Raw genomic sequence first — 15,998 nt, 5'->3', positions numbered from 1 at the left:
TTCATGCATTGTCCCCCAGGCAGGTCAACGCTAACATAACAATACACAAACATTACACACTTAATGTCTGGTATTTCATTTTTAAAGAATATGTAGATTGAGTGTTATTTACTTACAGCAGATTTTTTTAATCTTTTTGTTTTATTTAATAATTGTTTAAAGTTAATTCTACAAAATATGCTGCATTATTTTGTCTCGTAATTGTGTCGATAGCCATTTAACCGTCTTTAAAAGAAATTTAGAAAAGTACAAAAAAGACTACTTCCCTTTCTGTGGCTCTAACTTCCTTTTTCAGAGACTTACGAACATTTACACATGTTTTCCAAACTTCTTCAATTTTTTCCTTTCATGGAAAACAACAAATGATATCCAGAAGAAGGTTCGAGCTGCTGTTAAACAATGAAAGTAGATGGTGATATTTACTACAGAAGCATAAAAGTAATCCATGTGCACTGTACCCCTGAAGTTAAATAATAACTGCCGCATACAAATATATCACATAAATACACGTGTCTCTAGATAAAAATGTTAAACACCAAATTTGCATATGGGAACTTTGCGTTAAAAATTGCATTTAAGTCAATTCATATTTAAAAAGGAAGTAGAGATATAAAGAAAAACAGAAGCGTGTAAAATATAACCAAATTATAAACACAACACTTTTGTGCCCATTTTTCATGAGGTGAACTCAAAGATCTAAGACTTTTTCTATGTACACAAAAGGCCTTTTACTCTTAAATATTGTTCACAAAGCTGTCTAAATATGTGTTAGTAAGCACTTCTCCTTTGCTCGAGATAATCCATCCACCTCACAGGTTTGGCATATAAAGATGCTGATTAGACAGCATGATTATTATTTCACAGGTGTGCCTTAGGCTGGCCACAATAAAAGGCCACGCAAAAATATGCAGTTTATCACACAGCACAATGCCACAGATGTTGCAAGTTTTGAGGTTATACCAAGTATATTGGCATGTTGCATGTGAATTGAATGTTCATTTCTCTACCATAAGCCATCTCCAAAGGCGTTTCAAAGAATTTGGCAGTAACCACAGACCATGTGTAACCACACCAGCCCAGGACCTCCACATGCAGCATCCTCACATCTTCACCTCCAAGATCGTCTGAGACCAGCCACCCGGACAGTTGCTGCAACAATCGGTTTGCATAACCAAAGAATTTCTGCACAAACTGTCAGAAATGGTCAAGCTTAACAGGAAGCATATCTGCATGCTTGTCGCCCTCTTCATATGCATATGTTATGGACAACGAACACAGGTGCATTTTATTGATGGCATTTTGAATGCACAGAGATCCTGAGGCCCACTGCAATTCATCCACGACCATCACCCAATGTTGTAGCATGATAATGCACAGCTCCATGTTGCAAGCATCTGTCCACAATTCCTGGAAGCTGAAAACATCCCAGTTCTTAAATGGCCAGCAGACTCACCGGACATACCGGGCGTATACCAAAGCATGTTCCAGTTCCTGCCAACATCTAGTAACTTCACACAGCCATTGAAGAGGAGTGGACCAACATTACACAGGCTAAAATCAACAACCTGACCAACTCTATTTAAAGGAGATGTGTTGCTCTGTGTAAGGCAAATTGTTTCAGACCCCCCAAATACAGTAAAATTGCACATTATATTTATTTATTTAATGCAAACACAGAAAGTGACTCTATTTACATGTGGTAAATAACAATGGATAGAACAAAACAGAAACAGATAAGACAAACAAAGAATAAATATAGTCATTGCCCATACATACCATGTAATGCATACATTTTTAGCAGTAGGTAATCCAATCAATAGATACATTTAGGTAAATTCATTGGGTTATTAAAGAAGAAAAAGAAAGGAAAAAGGGGGGAGAGAAAAGACAGGGGGGTTGAAAGATGGGGGAGATGACAGAGAATTGCTGTACCGTAACAACAGGAAAGCATCATTGTGTACATACATATGTCACAAACACCTAGCCCATGTGTATTGAGGTATTGGGGACAGATGTGGCACCGGGCCCCTCATGACCCCACAGGACAGTTCCCACCCCAGGCCACCGCTTGCACGCCAGGCCTACCCTGTTTTGTTTGGATGTGTGGTGATAAATGAAAACCTCTAATGTATAGTGCATTAAAAAAAGTGGTCATGCTTGGGAGCCAGACCCAGGTAGTAGTCAGGTCAACACACACGTCACACTTACCCTATGTTATATTTGTCATTTTAAGTTGATAATGAATTAATATGTCGACCAAGAAATCTACTGGTGTTTAATGCATTAAAACATGTGAAGTACACGCCACACTTACCTTTACCCTATTTTGTTTAGGGTAAAAAATTGCACATTATATTGGTATTGTGGTAACCATGGTTTTTTGGTTTTAACTGTAGTTAAACCATAAACAATTTTCGCAAGGGATGTGGCTCTGCAAGAACCGACAGGTGGATGACATCACAGTACCGCAAAAGACTTTTCTGTATGATTTCTTGAATCGCTCTCACGGTACTTTAATGTCATCCCTGTTGGTTCTTGCAGCACCGCTAACTTGAACAAGCCTAATAACAGGCATAAAAACGCTTGTACGAGGGACAGGTGCACTAACACCTGATTGCATAAGTTACTTGACAACCCTACTTGTACGGTTTGCAATGATTGGAATGTTTGGACAAAGAAGACGTTGGGCAGCTGCTCGAAGATCTCGCCTTTGGAGAAGACTATTGGTTTTATACTCGAAAAATACTTAAATGAGACATTTTACAAGACTTTTTTAAAGATGTCAAATAAATGTTTGTTGTACAGAGTACATACGTGAAGTTTTAGCTCAAAATACCTTATAGATAGGTAGGTAGATAGGATGTCAGAAGGGGATAATACCGCTCATATTATCCCCTTCTGACATCACCAGGGGAAACTATTTTTTTCACATGCTTGCAGAGAATGGTTTACCAAAAGTTACTGGGTTGATCTTTTTCACATTTTCTGGGTTGATAGAAGCACTGGGGACCCAATTATAACACTTAAACATGGAAAAAATGTTTAAAATTAAGATATCTTTAAGATATTATACCACAGAATTACATTGTTAGAAGTTATGCACAACAATAATGAACAATACTATTTTTTTCAATATTATTTTTCTCATTTTGGTCCACTAAGAAAATGTGTAATATAAGGAAGTATTGGTCATTATTGTTGTAATTTAAACTGTAATTTAATATGTATTGTCAGATGACATGCTTGAATACAAACTAGACAAATGCAGGCGGTGTGAATGCATGCATTTAAAGTCAAGCAATAATTAATGCAGGAATTAAAGGGATAGTTCTGCCAAAAACGATATTAAATCCATTATTTACTCACCCCCAAGCTGTCCAAGTTGCATATGTCCATCGTTTTTCAGACAAACACATTTTCGGATATTTTAGAAAATATTCTAGATCCTTCTGCCGATCAAATGCAATGCTACGGGGTCCAGCAACAGTCCACGACGTTCAAATCCAAAAAAAGTGCGTCAATCCTTCACAAATTAAATCCAAACGGCTCCAGGACGACAAACAAAGGTCCTCCGAGGGCAATCCGCGCGGTGTTGTTTTTAAAATGTTATGAACGTAATTAACCACCCTCCGGCAGCGCCACCATCTTAGAGTCATCTGCATTCAGGATGAGCGCTTACGCAGCATACAGCGGTTTCTCTGCTGCTGCTCTGTCCCCCGCCCTCCGAATTTGTCATACGTCACTAAGAAAAGTGCGTACACTACGCTAATACTCTCTCCTGAGTCTAAGATGGCGGCGCTACCGGAAGCTAGTTAATTACGCTAATACAATTTTAAATATGGATATTTCTACAACAACACCGCACGGATTACCCTCAGAAGACCTTTGTTTATCATCCTGGAGCCGTTTGGATTTAATTTGTGAAGGATGGACGCACTTTTTTTGGACTTGAAGGTCGTGGACTATTGCTGGACCCCGTAACATTACATTTAATCAACAGAAAGATCTAAAATATTTTCTAAAATATCCGAAAATGTGTTTGTCTGAAAAACGATGGACATATGCAACTTGGACAGCTTGGGGGTTAGTAAATAATGGGTTTAATATCGTTTTTGGCCGAACTATCCCTTTAATGAAATGATTTTATTTTATTTACTTAACAGTAAAGATGAATAAATTAATGAATAAAACTATCACAATAAATGAAAACATAGAAGTCCAAACCATATGAAACAAAACTTTATTCAAATGTATTTTTCTAACAAACTATTACATATTTACTGCCATCTCAGCACAGCTGTTGCAATTCTGCAGCTTTATTTTTAACAAAGCATGCACTTTGTGGGATATCCTGGGTCTGTACATGATTTACAAAATAGCCTATTACTTATTGCTTCTGGTGTTTTTGAATGTAAAAAACAAGTGAACGTAATAAGTAGATGTCACACAACAGTATAAAACTTAATTGAGAATCGAAATATATAATATGTTGTAAAAAATGTGTTGTTGTTGGTTAAATTTTACATTCATAAATGTACATTTTGTAAAACTACGTTTTGTAGTGTTTAAAGAGGAATTTGAATTTATTTGGATACCTTAAAAAGTATGAAAAGTCCCAAAGCAAGATATTTATGTACCTTACTACAGGATTTTGAATTAGGAATGTGAAATCCCCGTATATGCGTTTTATTTTTGATGTATTTTTTTCTTTTCATTTTATTTATTTCATTATTTATTTATTTTACTTAATATGTAGCCTACAGATGAATGTAAATGTAATGTCTTTGTATGTAAATCTTAGTCTTGTTTTGTAATTCTCATAGTTATAAATGCCTTTTGTTTCTCCTTTAAAAGTAAGCACTGAATAAAAAAAACAGTATAAAACAATAAAAATAGCCGATTCACCGCACCTTTAATGCTTCGTCTCCATCGTCCTCGCGTCTTTCCTCGCTTGCATCCTATGAGGGTGGAGCTTAGATGCGAGGAAGTTCCATTCCAATCAAATCACAGTGGAAAACGCAAGCCACGCCCGGTATTTTCCTCATATGATGGCCGTTTCTCAAACCGAAGGCTGGAGCCTCCGGAGGTCGCATTTCCAGGCTCCTCTTACGTCATCCAGGCTGTCTTATTTCAGAATATTAACAATTAGAAAGTTAACTTTTATTCTTTGTTAATCGTAAATTGTTGTAATATGCTTATGATTTGCGAATGCTTAAATCGCCAGACTTAATGACGTATGCAGCCTGCATACAGTATGCGACTTCGGAGGCTGCAGGCTTCGGATTGAAAACGGTCACCAACCCAATATTTCGTTGCACTCGAAATACGTAATAAGTTACGTAAGTGAAATCGATCGCGGCTTCCTGTTTACAGTAAGTTTAACTTTAATCTATTACCCAGTAAATTCAGTGCTTTTATATAAATGAAAGATTTTATTTATCTTTAGAAATGACTTTGATGTCAAATCAACTATCATGTCTCTGTTGGGCACAGTAATGTCATATCCTGCCTTAAACTTTCATTTCTGAACTATACCTTGATTTGAGACATCATATTTTTAACAAGCAACACACACTTTTACAACATGACACTCTTATGTGTTCCTTTTTAAATATGGCTTTTTAAAGATATGGAGCTTTGCTCTGAAATCATAGTTGATTCTTATGTTTTTTTCTTCATATTTTTGATGCATCTCCATCTCTATGTCCATGCTTTAAGCTACCTTAAAGATCTTTTATAGCCATTTGTTCCTAAACCATCATTGAATGATTTGTGCCCTGTTTCTTTTGATTAACAATCTCTTCTCGAGCAGTCATCATATTTTTTGTAAATATATTTTTCCCTAAAGTCCACATGTTGTCTTTGTTATCTCTCACTGTTGATCTGTGTCTCTCACCATGATGCTTTTGCTTTTGGATGGTATTTGAAGTTACAGTAGAAATAGTTCAAGTGTGAAAAACACATCTCGAGACCCCTGTGCACTGTTTTGTGCCGCCCCATCCAGTTGTCTTTAAAAAGCAAGAACATGTTATGTTATGCTAATGGGTCCACTTGTTCTTGGTTTGTGTCATTTGTTGAGGCGTGTTGACTGTAGTTGCAGATGGACCTCTGAAAATATAACGGTTGCGGGTGTACATAAATGACATTTTTAATAATTTTTTTAAATTACCAGGGCCGCCCAATGGGTTTATACGGCCCCAGGCGAGACCATGAAAATGGGGCCCACTGGTTTAAAAATGGTCATAGCACTGCAATTTGACAAGTGAAAGTGACACACACAAAAATGAGAATTTATATATTTAAGTGTAGAAGTTTTTATTATGTGCAACTTATAAAGCAATGTTGTTTCTACAGTACTGTATGCATCAATACAAATATCATGGATTTTAAAGGGGGGGGGGGGGGGGTTAATGGTATTTCAAGCATTCTGACTTATTAACACAGTTATAGAGTTGTTTCCTCATGCTAAACGTAGGCAAAGTGTCAAAACAGCAGTTGGACGTGTTACAGAGTATTTCTGTGCCGAATGCACTTCGCCAGGGTTCCTACAAGTTTCGGCAAGTTTTTTTCGATTACAGTTCTAACTGACGTTTCAGGGGTTTTCGATAGGTATCACTTCTTTATATGGGCTTCCACCGGAAAACGTCCCCCGGAAAACCCCGCCCAAGACATCCAGCCTTATGGAAACAATGGATATAGTTTATTATCCGGGGTAGCAGCGGTGATTTGCGTGTGTGTTTGATTCAGTGGATTTTCCCAACCGGGTCATGACGAGTTGCACGTGGTAAGTAAGACTTCTGTCTTATGTTGGAAATAGTCGCGTGTATATTATATAAATGACACAAACATGTAGTGAATCATAAGTTAAAACAGTGTTGTATAGTGTTGCATGACTCGTACTCGCTCCTCCTGCGAAAGTAACTCCTCCTTCTTCATTTTTTCCTATGTTATCGGAAAGATTCGGTAAAGCTAATCTTTCATTTATAAATCTGATTAAACTAAAGACTCTTCAGAGATATAAAGGATGTCATACTACTCTATAGGTACTCCAGATTAACATCAGAAATGCAGAAACAGCGTGTATTACATGAGCTTTAATACAAAATAACTACTATAGGGTGATATAGTATTCTGTATACTAGTGGCGGCCGGTGACTTCTTTTTTCGAGGGCACTCAATGTGAAGTTCGTCACGACATGTATGTACCCCATCATGTGTGTGGTTCGGTGCGTCGAGTGAACCTATGTGCATCACGTGTCCCGTCAAAACAAGTGCCTGCTGCAGACGCGTCCAAAGGGTTTATGATAAAAGAGACGCTCGTGTTTGCCAGATACTCGCATAATCTCATGCGTAATCAGAGTTTACCGTTAAGGGAGTGTCTTGCGTGCATTTTGTGAACATGAGCGTCTCTTTTATCATAAACTGTTTTGACGCGTGTGCAGCAGGTAGTATAGGTACTTATTTTGAAAAAAAAAAAACAGGTAATGCACATGGTTCACATGACGCAACAAACACATATTTTGAAAACACGAGCGACACACAACACTTCGAACACATATTTTGAATTTGCGCCCCTCGGATGAGCAGTCAGGAGCTGCCACTGCTGTATACTGTTTTTGAACCTTACTATAGCAATTTTTTTTGTATCTAAGAATTTTACCACAGTTTAGTATAGTAAATGACATATAATAGTCTTTTTTTGATATGGATTAATTTATAAAGGGTGATGGTCATTTTTCTTGTGTTTTAAAATTAGCATACACATTAAACAATGTAAAGCAGAACATAGGCCTAAGCCTACCACCGCAACCTCACTAAAATAAGTGTGGTTTTATCTTTGTTGAAAGATGTTTACAAACATTACAGGGTGCGCCCTCATCCAGGAGGCAGAAAGCACGATTGGGGGGCGTATTACAGAAAAGTCCTAACTTTAAAATCTTATCTTAACTGTTTGGTAACCATGGTCATTTCAGTTAGGACCTCGTTTAAGACAAAAGCTATTACAGAATGATGTTCCTAAATGCATTATCTTATCTTAACTGCAGATAGGAAAGTGGTGTTACAGAAGCATCCAAACTTGACAAAACATCCTAAAAACTTTAGGGTAACCTCACAGGTGTCCTAACTTAAAACTTTAATGAGAGCCAGCTGAAACAATCACATTATGATAGAGCTGCGGGAGAATGAAATTACATTTTTCACAAAGTGGAGGATGAAAAACATCAATGTTTGTTTTTGGATTACTCTTTGAATGTTTTTTACCTTCACACACTTGATGGGATTATAGTGAATACAGTACACACTTGACTCAGCATCTATTTCTTGTCATGTCTCTTATCAAATGTTAAAATATACAATAGTATCCTAGCACTTAGGAAGAATAATTTTTTTAATTTTTGTAAGTCACATTTGCTAAATGTTTAAATTTAATGGTAACTGATAGATGATGTGCTAAAACACTAATACACAAAACACAGACTATGATTACTATGAATTTAATAAAATGTATTTTTCTGGCCCATTGAAATTAAAAGGACAATTCTTTTGTTTACTGTAGCAGCAGCTCACGCATGGCTGGTTGTTTGGTAACAGACATGACAGTTGATAGCGGAAACATGATTAAGCGATTTGGGATTTCCTAACTAGAGATGAGATAAGATTTGGTGAGATAAGATGAGAATCCTAAATCAATTTAAGATTTGCTTCTGTAATATGAATTTGTGAAAAATCTTAACTTAAAGGAACAGTATGTAAGAAATGTATATCAATTAATCATAAAATGGCCCTGATATGTCACTAGACATTAAGAAATCATTTTCATTTCAAATACTTATATCACTGACAACAGTGGTCTGGCCAGGATATTGTCATTTAAAAAGTGGAGTTGCAGCCCTCAACTGATGTTTATGTTGTCATTTTGTGTATTGGCCACCAGTTATGTGACTGCAGTACCAGTTTTAGCCACAAGTTTTGTGATTGCAATACCAGTTTTGGCCACAATACTACATACTGTTCCTTTAACACATCATATCTTAAGTTAAGACCTAAGATAGAAAGTTTCTGTAATACGCCCCCAGGTCCGCTACTGCAACAACCTTAATTATTGAAGCGTAAAACTTGATTTTAGTTGGATCTGTTTTTCTGTATTTATTTGTGCAGTGTTACTGTGATACATGTATGAATTATAATGTTAGGCTAGTAACGTAATAATCGCATCTACTGGTATGTTAACATCAGGCACCCAGCACTGGCTCTGTTGGTACTATTATCCAAGCAACAACTCCTTGGCATTTTGACTTACAGACACCGCTACTAGCCTACAACACAATGAACGTCTCTTCTTTCTGCCTCTTGGTTGCGCGCGCAAGCAGTTACTGACATCGGCGAGCAACCCATCTATTGTCTATTGTGCTTCATTCACATTGAAGCTTTCTTGCTTTGAAAGACATATCACAACTAAAACATGATTTTTAATTGCATGGAGCATGTTCAAATAAATCCATTGCTGCCATAAGTATATATTATTAAACAATTATAAATCGGGCAGTTCTGGTTTTTCATTCTGATTGGTTGAAACGCGTTCTAAGTCGTGATAAAATACACCGGTAACCTCACGGTTCAGACCACATTACATAAGTATCACTGCGCCACTGTTGCTACGTACTGATTTAATCATATTTTTTTAATTTGTCTACAATTGCACAATTAATGGCGATATCCAGATAAATGTCAATAAATATTGTTGAGTCATCTCGTGGATAAAGAGAAAACGTTGTCTGAGGAGTTTATAACTCAAGTTCATAAGTCCGCTATTATCCACTTACTCAATTTAAACACTGACACATTCACTCAACACAGGCTCTGAATCTGATCTCTAACAAAAGGTCTTCACCAAAATTGAATTATCTCCGCTTTTAGCTAAAAAAATTGAGAGGTGATAAGAGAACAAATGAAGGTCGGATTAAACTTTTTTTTTTTGTTTTTGTTTGAAAGCGGATGGTCTGTTCTTTCATTTGATATTTTATGTTTATTTAAAGAAGATAATTTTTCTGCAAGGCATTAAACTAAAACTGGGTGGCAACTTAAAAAAAAACGCTGACGGGGAAAGAGTTCAGCATGCTTCCATATTTGATCATCACAACAACAGTTGCACAATATAAATGTTAATGTATAAATTAGATGAATGGTGACTTATAAAATAAACACCACAGTCTTAAATCATATTTTCATTGCGCCTTTGCTGCGTCTCTGTTGGTTGGGAACTGCGCTCTGTTTCAGTCACACTTGATTCTGAGGAACTACTTTGTTTGGCGGAAGAGTAATATTTGTACTAATATAATTACAACTTATTTGTGTTTTATTTTATAAAATCCCGCTAACTTTATGCATATGAAGTAACCGTTTTATAAACGCAATAAACCCCTCAAAGCAGTGGGGTTACCAGTGCATTTTATAACAGCTAAGGGGGTTTTAGGCACTCCGCGAGCACAACGCCCCTTAGCTGTTATAAAATGCACTGGTAACCCACTGCTTCTTGGGGTTTATTGCTTTATTATACAAGCTAGCACAAAGTATCACATAATACGCAAATGTGTTAAACTTTAAAGGTCTTGAGCAACCTCAAAATATTAATTAATATTGAAAAAATGGCAAATTTTTTATTTATTTATTAAAAAATATTGGTGGGGTATGAGCATGAACTTTTAAAAGTTGAAAAATAAGGACCACCCTAATACTACATTACCCATAATCCTAAACGTTTCATTTCTAAGCATGCGCAATTTGACACACACCTCCGCAAGCGCAATCGCGTCATTAACATTATGCAAATTAGCCGACTCTTCTTCTATTTTGTAATGTTTTCTGTCTTAATGTATACTGATGATTTGTATTTGTTGTCATTTTACTATCGACTGTTCTGTGGAGAGTTTATTAAATCGCTGTGGGGTTTTTCACCTACCATTTTTGTGACCCATATGTTAATCAAAAAGGCCCCTGCGCATGCAACCAGTATTGCCTCCTGATCACGCCTTTGCTGTTTGTGTATTTATAACATATTATTTTTATGCTTGATGGGCCTTCGTGTTGTCGTAGTGCCTGTATCGCTGTTGGACGGGCCGGCCCTTAAAATTACTATTAATAATTACTATTATAACGTCTGATTAAAAAATAAATGCATTGGTTTATAATGCATGCATAATAACATAATAGCATTAATGTGCGTGGTCATGTGGTTACATGTTTAAATGCATTCATCTGTCTGCTGTATGTTACGCAACAAAATAATTTTGCAGCTTAGTCTTCTTGAATAAAGAAGGAAGTCTTGAGCTATGATTATAAATAGCATTGTTATACCAGTACAGTATGTATATTTTTTTTACAAATTGAGAGCTGATGCAGAGGGAGAGCATTTATTAAAACATATTAGTCGGTTTACACAAAGCAATCATACAGCCGTAAATGATTGCGGGGAAAGAGTTCAGCATGCTTCCATATTTGATCATCACAACAACAGTTGCGCAAATTAAAATGTTAATGTATAAATTAGATGAATGGTGATTTATAAAATAAACACCACAGTCCTAAATCATATTTTCATTGTGTCTTTGCTGCATCTCTGTTGGTTGGAAACTGCGCTCTGTTTCAGTCACACTTGATTCTGAGGAACTACTTTATTTGGCGGAAGAGCAATATTTGTACTAATATAATTACAACTTATTTGTGTTTTATTTTATAGATCCCGCTAACGTTATGCATATGAAGTAACCGTTTTATAAACGCAATAAACCCCTCGAAGCAGTGGGGTTACCAGTGCATTTTACCGCATGCATTTTACGCTTCGCGTCGTGCCTAACAACGCCCCTTAGCTGTTATAAAATGCACTGGTAACCCACAGCTTCTTGGGGTTTATTGCTTTATTATACAAGCTAGCACAAAGTATCACATAATACGCAAATGTGTTAAACTTTAAAGGTCTTGAGCAACCTCAAAATATTAATTAATATTGAAAAAATTGCCAATTTTTTTATTTATTTATTAAAAAATATTGGTGGGGTATGAGCATGAACTTTTAAAAGTTGAAAAATAAGGACCACCCTAATACTACATTACCCATAATCCATTCATCTGTCTGCTGTATGTTACGCAAGAAATAATTTTGCAGCTTAGTCTTCTAGAATAAAGAAGGAAGTCTTGAGCTATGATTATAAATAGCATTGTTATACCAGTACAGTATGTATATTTTTTACAAATTGAGAGCTGATGCAGAGGGAGAGCATTTATTAAAACATATTAGTCGGTTTACACAAAGCAATCATACAGCCGTAAAAAGAAATTACAATCCAATTTTGTTATAATGTGAGTGAGCAGTGAATGTATCCTAGATATTATCCCAAGTGACTTTTATTTGAAATACAATTTTTAAAAACTGTTTAGTTTAGGGCTGGGAAAAGATTAATCGCGATTAATCGCATACAAAATAAAAAAGTTTTTTTGCATAATATATGTACATAATATATTCATGTCAGATTTTTTTAAATTTATATATACCTTTTTTTTTAAATTTATATATAATATAGAATATATAAAAATATAAATGAATATATATACACATGTAAATGTTTCTTAAAATACATACATGAATGTGTGCGTATTTATATGTACATAATAATTACACACACTCATATTTTATGCCAAAAATCACTTTTATTTTGTATGCGGTTAATCGCGATTCTAAATCTTAATCTTAGTTAAATCGTTCGAAAGGCTGGCGTATAAAAGTCTAAATTGATACATTGGTATTAATGGTTTCACAGACATGGCTTAGCTAAAGACAGAACTAGGCCTTACCCAGCATGCAAAAACCGAGACGTTGAAATGACGGCTAACTATAGACTCAATACAGTCCGGCTTTGAGTAACCCACACCCTAAATAACATTAAATTGGGTTACAGGCCATTTTTGCCAAAATAACTTGAAGATGTATGATATTCCAACATGTAAGCAAAGTCAACAGGTGTTTAAGGTGTTTGCTTTTATTTGTTACGCATCGTATATTCTTGGGCTATGGGTAGATGTCTATTAGACTTTCACTGGCAGACCAAATTAGTCAGAAATGATTGCTTGTTAGTTAAGATGTTTAAGCATCTTCAATAAAAATGCCTTAGAAAAGACATTACTGGTGTATATCCTGAGACAAATCAATGGCACTGGCTTATTTTTACACCTGCAAGTTATTTTCAGTTAAGACAGCTTAAACATCTGTTTTACTCCAGGACTAGGCCATGACTTTTTTTTTCATTGCCTAAACTCTCTCTGAACCCCCACCCCTTATTTCCCTTTTCACCCGTTCTCTCTTCCTGCCATGTAGAGTTTGCTAACTTATATTCTGTGCTGAAGTAACTGTGATGTGTTTCAGGAAATCAGATTCTTTTTCATATCCACCCATGACGGTTGTGTGTTAATAGGGCGCTTCATTTCGACTGTCAGTAAGTAAGAACAAAACTGTTTAATGTATTTTATTACTTTTTAATGAGCATAATGATTTAGTTTTATTGCTCTATTCATCTTTACAGTGTTATTTTAAAAGTGTAGTCGTATTGAAGGTTTCATTTTTATTTGTATGCTAAATCTGAAAGCATGGTATAGCTTAAGACTTGAGGGTTGAAATAACCCAGCATAGATTGTTAAGTTTGTCCAAATTGGACGACCCAACATATTTTAGAGTGAATGACTTTAATTGAATAGTTTATTTAAAAATGTAACCCTTTTCAATTTTCAAGATCTTGGGCAGAACAGCTAAGCTGCTTTTTCTATACAACAATAGTAAACAGCAAGTTTTAAAAAGGGCAAAAGAATATGTGCAAAGGTTTTAAGCTTATACTTTAAGTATTGTTTATGTTGTCTTATCATAAAAGCTCTTAATGCGTTTAAATGTACATACGTATTTAGATTGTTACACTTTCACGCACATTAAACGTGTACTTGTTTCAAATCTTGTTGTCATCTTAATGATTAGGGTTCAGGTTAGCGACAGCACATTTTCCATAAATAAAAAATACATGAGAGCGTGCTGCCCACCTAAACATCTGATTAATCCAGTCAAGTGATTATAGTACTGAAGGTTTGAAACAACATGAGAATGAGTAACAGATATGACAAAATTTTCATTTTCACATGTTGCCACATAAATGGAAAGAAGAAGTGTCACAATCTTTGGGTAAACTATTCTAATAATATAAAACTGGAAGCTTCCTGTAAGCAAAAATAATGGCGCCTTGCTCACCACTTCATGTCACCTTAGACCTAGAGGTGTTAACATATCTCTTTGTGGGCAACTTAGTTTTTTTTTTAGAGAGATGAAGCAATAAATGTAGCTGGAGCAATTATAGCAACCACTCCTCTTCTCTAAAACGTGTCATTGACTTCTGCTAAAACATCTCATCTGCAGTTTTATGAACTTGACACTTTTTTTTAACGCCTTCCACGGCTGTTGCAAAACTGCACAGAGATAGCACAGTACATCATATCTAGAGATCATTCGTAAACAGCTAGCAGTAGCACGTTTCAAAATGTATAAAAAAACACAAATTTTCTTATTTGCATTTAAGTGTTGGTGCTGAATGTGGTTGTTTGGGAAACTAAAATGAAACTAAAACAGAACAATTCTGTTTTACTTTAGGAAATGTTGCTGTCAATTTGCCTGAGGGGGCTTCTCTTGTTGTTGGTAGGAAAACATGGTAGGTATGATTTACTACTGGATTTGTTTTGAAGATTATTTTAGTCCTTATCTGAAGGACCATGATGAGCTGGCTACTGGCTACACAAGGTGCTGTCTACTTAGGCAGCATCCTAAATGAGACCGATCCAGGTTAGACCACAAGCCAGTAATAAGGTCAATTTTTGAAATTGATATTTATACAGTTCATGATATGAGTATAAAAAATTATGTATGGTTTGTTAGAACAATATTTGGCCAAGATACAACTATTTGAAAATCTAGAATCTGAGAGTGCAAAAAAATTGAAATGAGTTTAATCGAAATCGACTTTAAAGTTGTCCAAATGAAGTCCTTAGCAACACATATATTACATTATAATAATATAATAATATATTTTTTATATTTACTAAATATCTACATGATTTCTGGCATAAAAGTGTATCATTTTGACACATAATGTATTGTTATTGACACATACAATGTATTGCTATTGCTGCAAATATACGTAATATAATATGCTACTTCTGACTGATTTTGTGTTTAAGGGTCACATATGCAGCTTACATACGCACCAACTACACACATTATACAAATAGCAATCACGCAAAATATATTTCATTGCTTACTATTAGCATGCTGCTAAGCTAACAGGGTTTTCCTCTAAAAAGCGTACAATTCAATCCTGTTGCTTCCCTTACGAAAATTTACCATGTTTTTTTTTTGTAAAAGTGTAATAACAATGTTTTTTGTGGTGTAGCCTATTGATTTATATCAGCAAAACCATGGTTTCACTATACTAACCATGGTTTAACTATCGTTGTCAAAAGCATGGTTATTTTGTGGTTACCATGGTTTTACAACAGAAACCATGTTTTTTTGGTTTTGAATGTAGTAAAACCATGGTTTGTTTTCGTAAGGGTCAGTTGATAAAGCATTGCATTAAGTAAGGAATAATTGATGACGGGCCGTTGAATTATCGAAAATAATGCACATTCATCCAAGGTGTTTATGCGGCACGACACAAAGCGCCATTACAACACAGATGTGCATTAGGGCTGGGCAAAAAAATCTATTTTTCGATTAATCTGTTTTTTACGTGATCGAGCCACAAGGCCACAAATCGTTTTTTTTTCATATTTATTTACGCAAACATTGAACGTAAGATTAACGTTAATTCAATTACTAGTCTTCTCCACTAGAGTGTTCTGACTATTTCACCATACATTTTTCATCTTGCATCAATATTTTATTGTATTTAACATAATTTTATGCATTTGAA

At 35.4% G+C, this 15,998-nt stretch overlaps 1 protein-coding gene and 1 long non-coding RNA gene across 5 annotated transcripts in view; one reads left to right on the top strand and one right to left on the bottom strand.

The window, feature by feature from the left end:
- The window catches only part of LOC129451578 (uncharacterized), a 119,262-nt gene that overhangs the window by 61,950 nt on the left and 41,314 nt on the right, over positions 1-15,998 (bottom strand). The window lies entirely within an intron of this gene.
- itgb2 (integrin, beta 2) overlaps positions 5,223-15,998 on the top strand; it is a 28,600-nt gene continuing 17,824 nt past the window's right edge. Inside the window, exons 1-3 of one of the 4 annotated variants that reach the window (XM_073854695.1) lie at positions 5,223-5,372; positions 13,418-13,487; positions 14,681-14,738. In XM_073854695.1, coding sequence (XP_073710796.1) covers positions 14,684-14,738 — 55 coding nt within the window. In that variant the 5' untranslated portion in view covers positions 5,223-5,372; positions 13,418-13,487; positions 14,681-14,683. Of the gene's footprint in view, positions 5,373-13,348; positions 13,492-14,680; positions 14,739-15,998 lie in introns of those variants that run through there. The other 3 variants (XM_073854698.1, XM_073854694.1, XM_073854697.1) reach the window with 3 other exon arrangements.

This window comes from Misgurnus anguillicaudatus, chromosome 17 (genome assembly GCF_027580225.2).
Source record: "Misgurnus anguillicaudatus chromosome 17, ASM2758022v2, whole genome shotgun sequence".
Lineage (NCBI taxonomy): Eukaryota > Metazoa > Chordata > Actinopteri > Cypriniformes > Cobitidae > Misgurnus > Misgurnus anguillicaudatus.
Note: the sequence above shows the minus strand (reverse complement) of the source record. Positions and strands in the feature narration are given on the sequence as shown.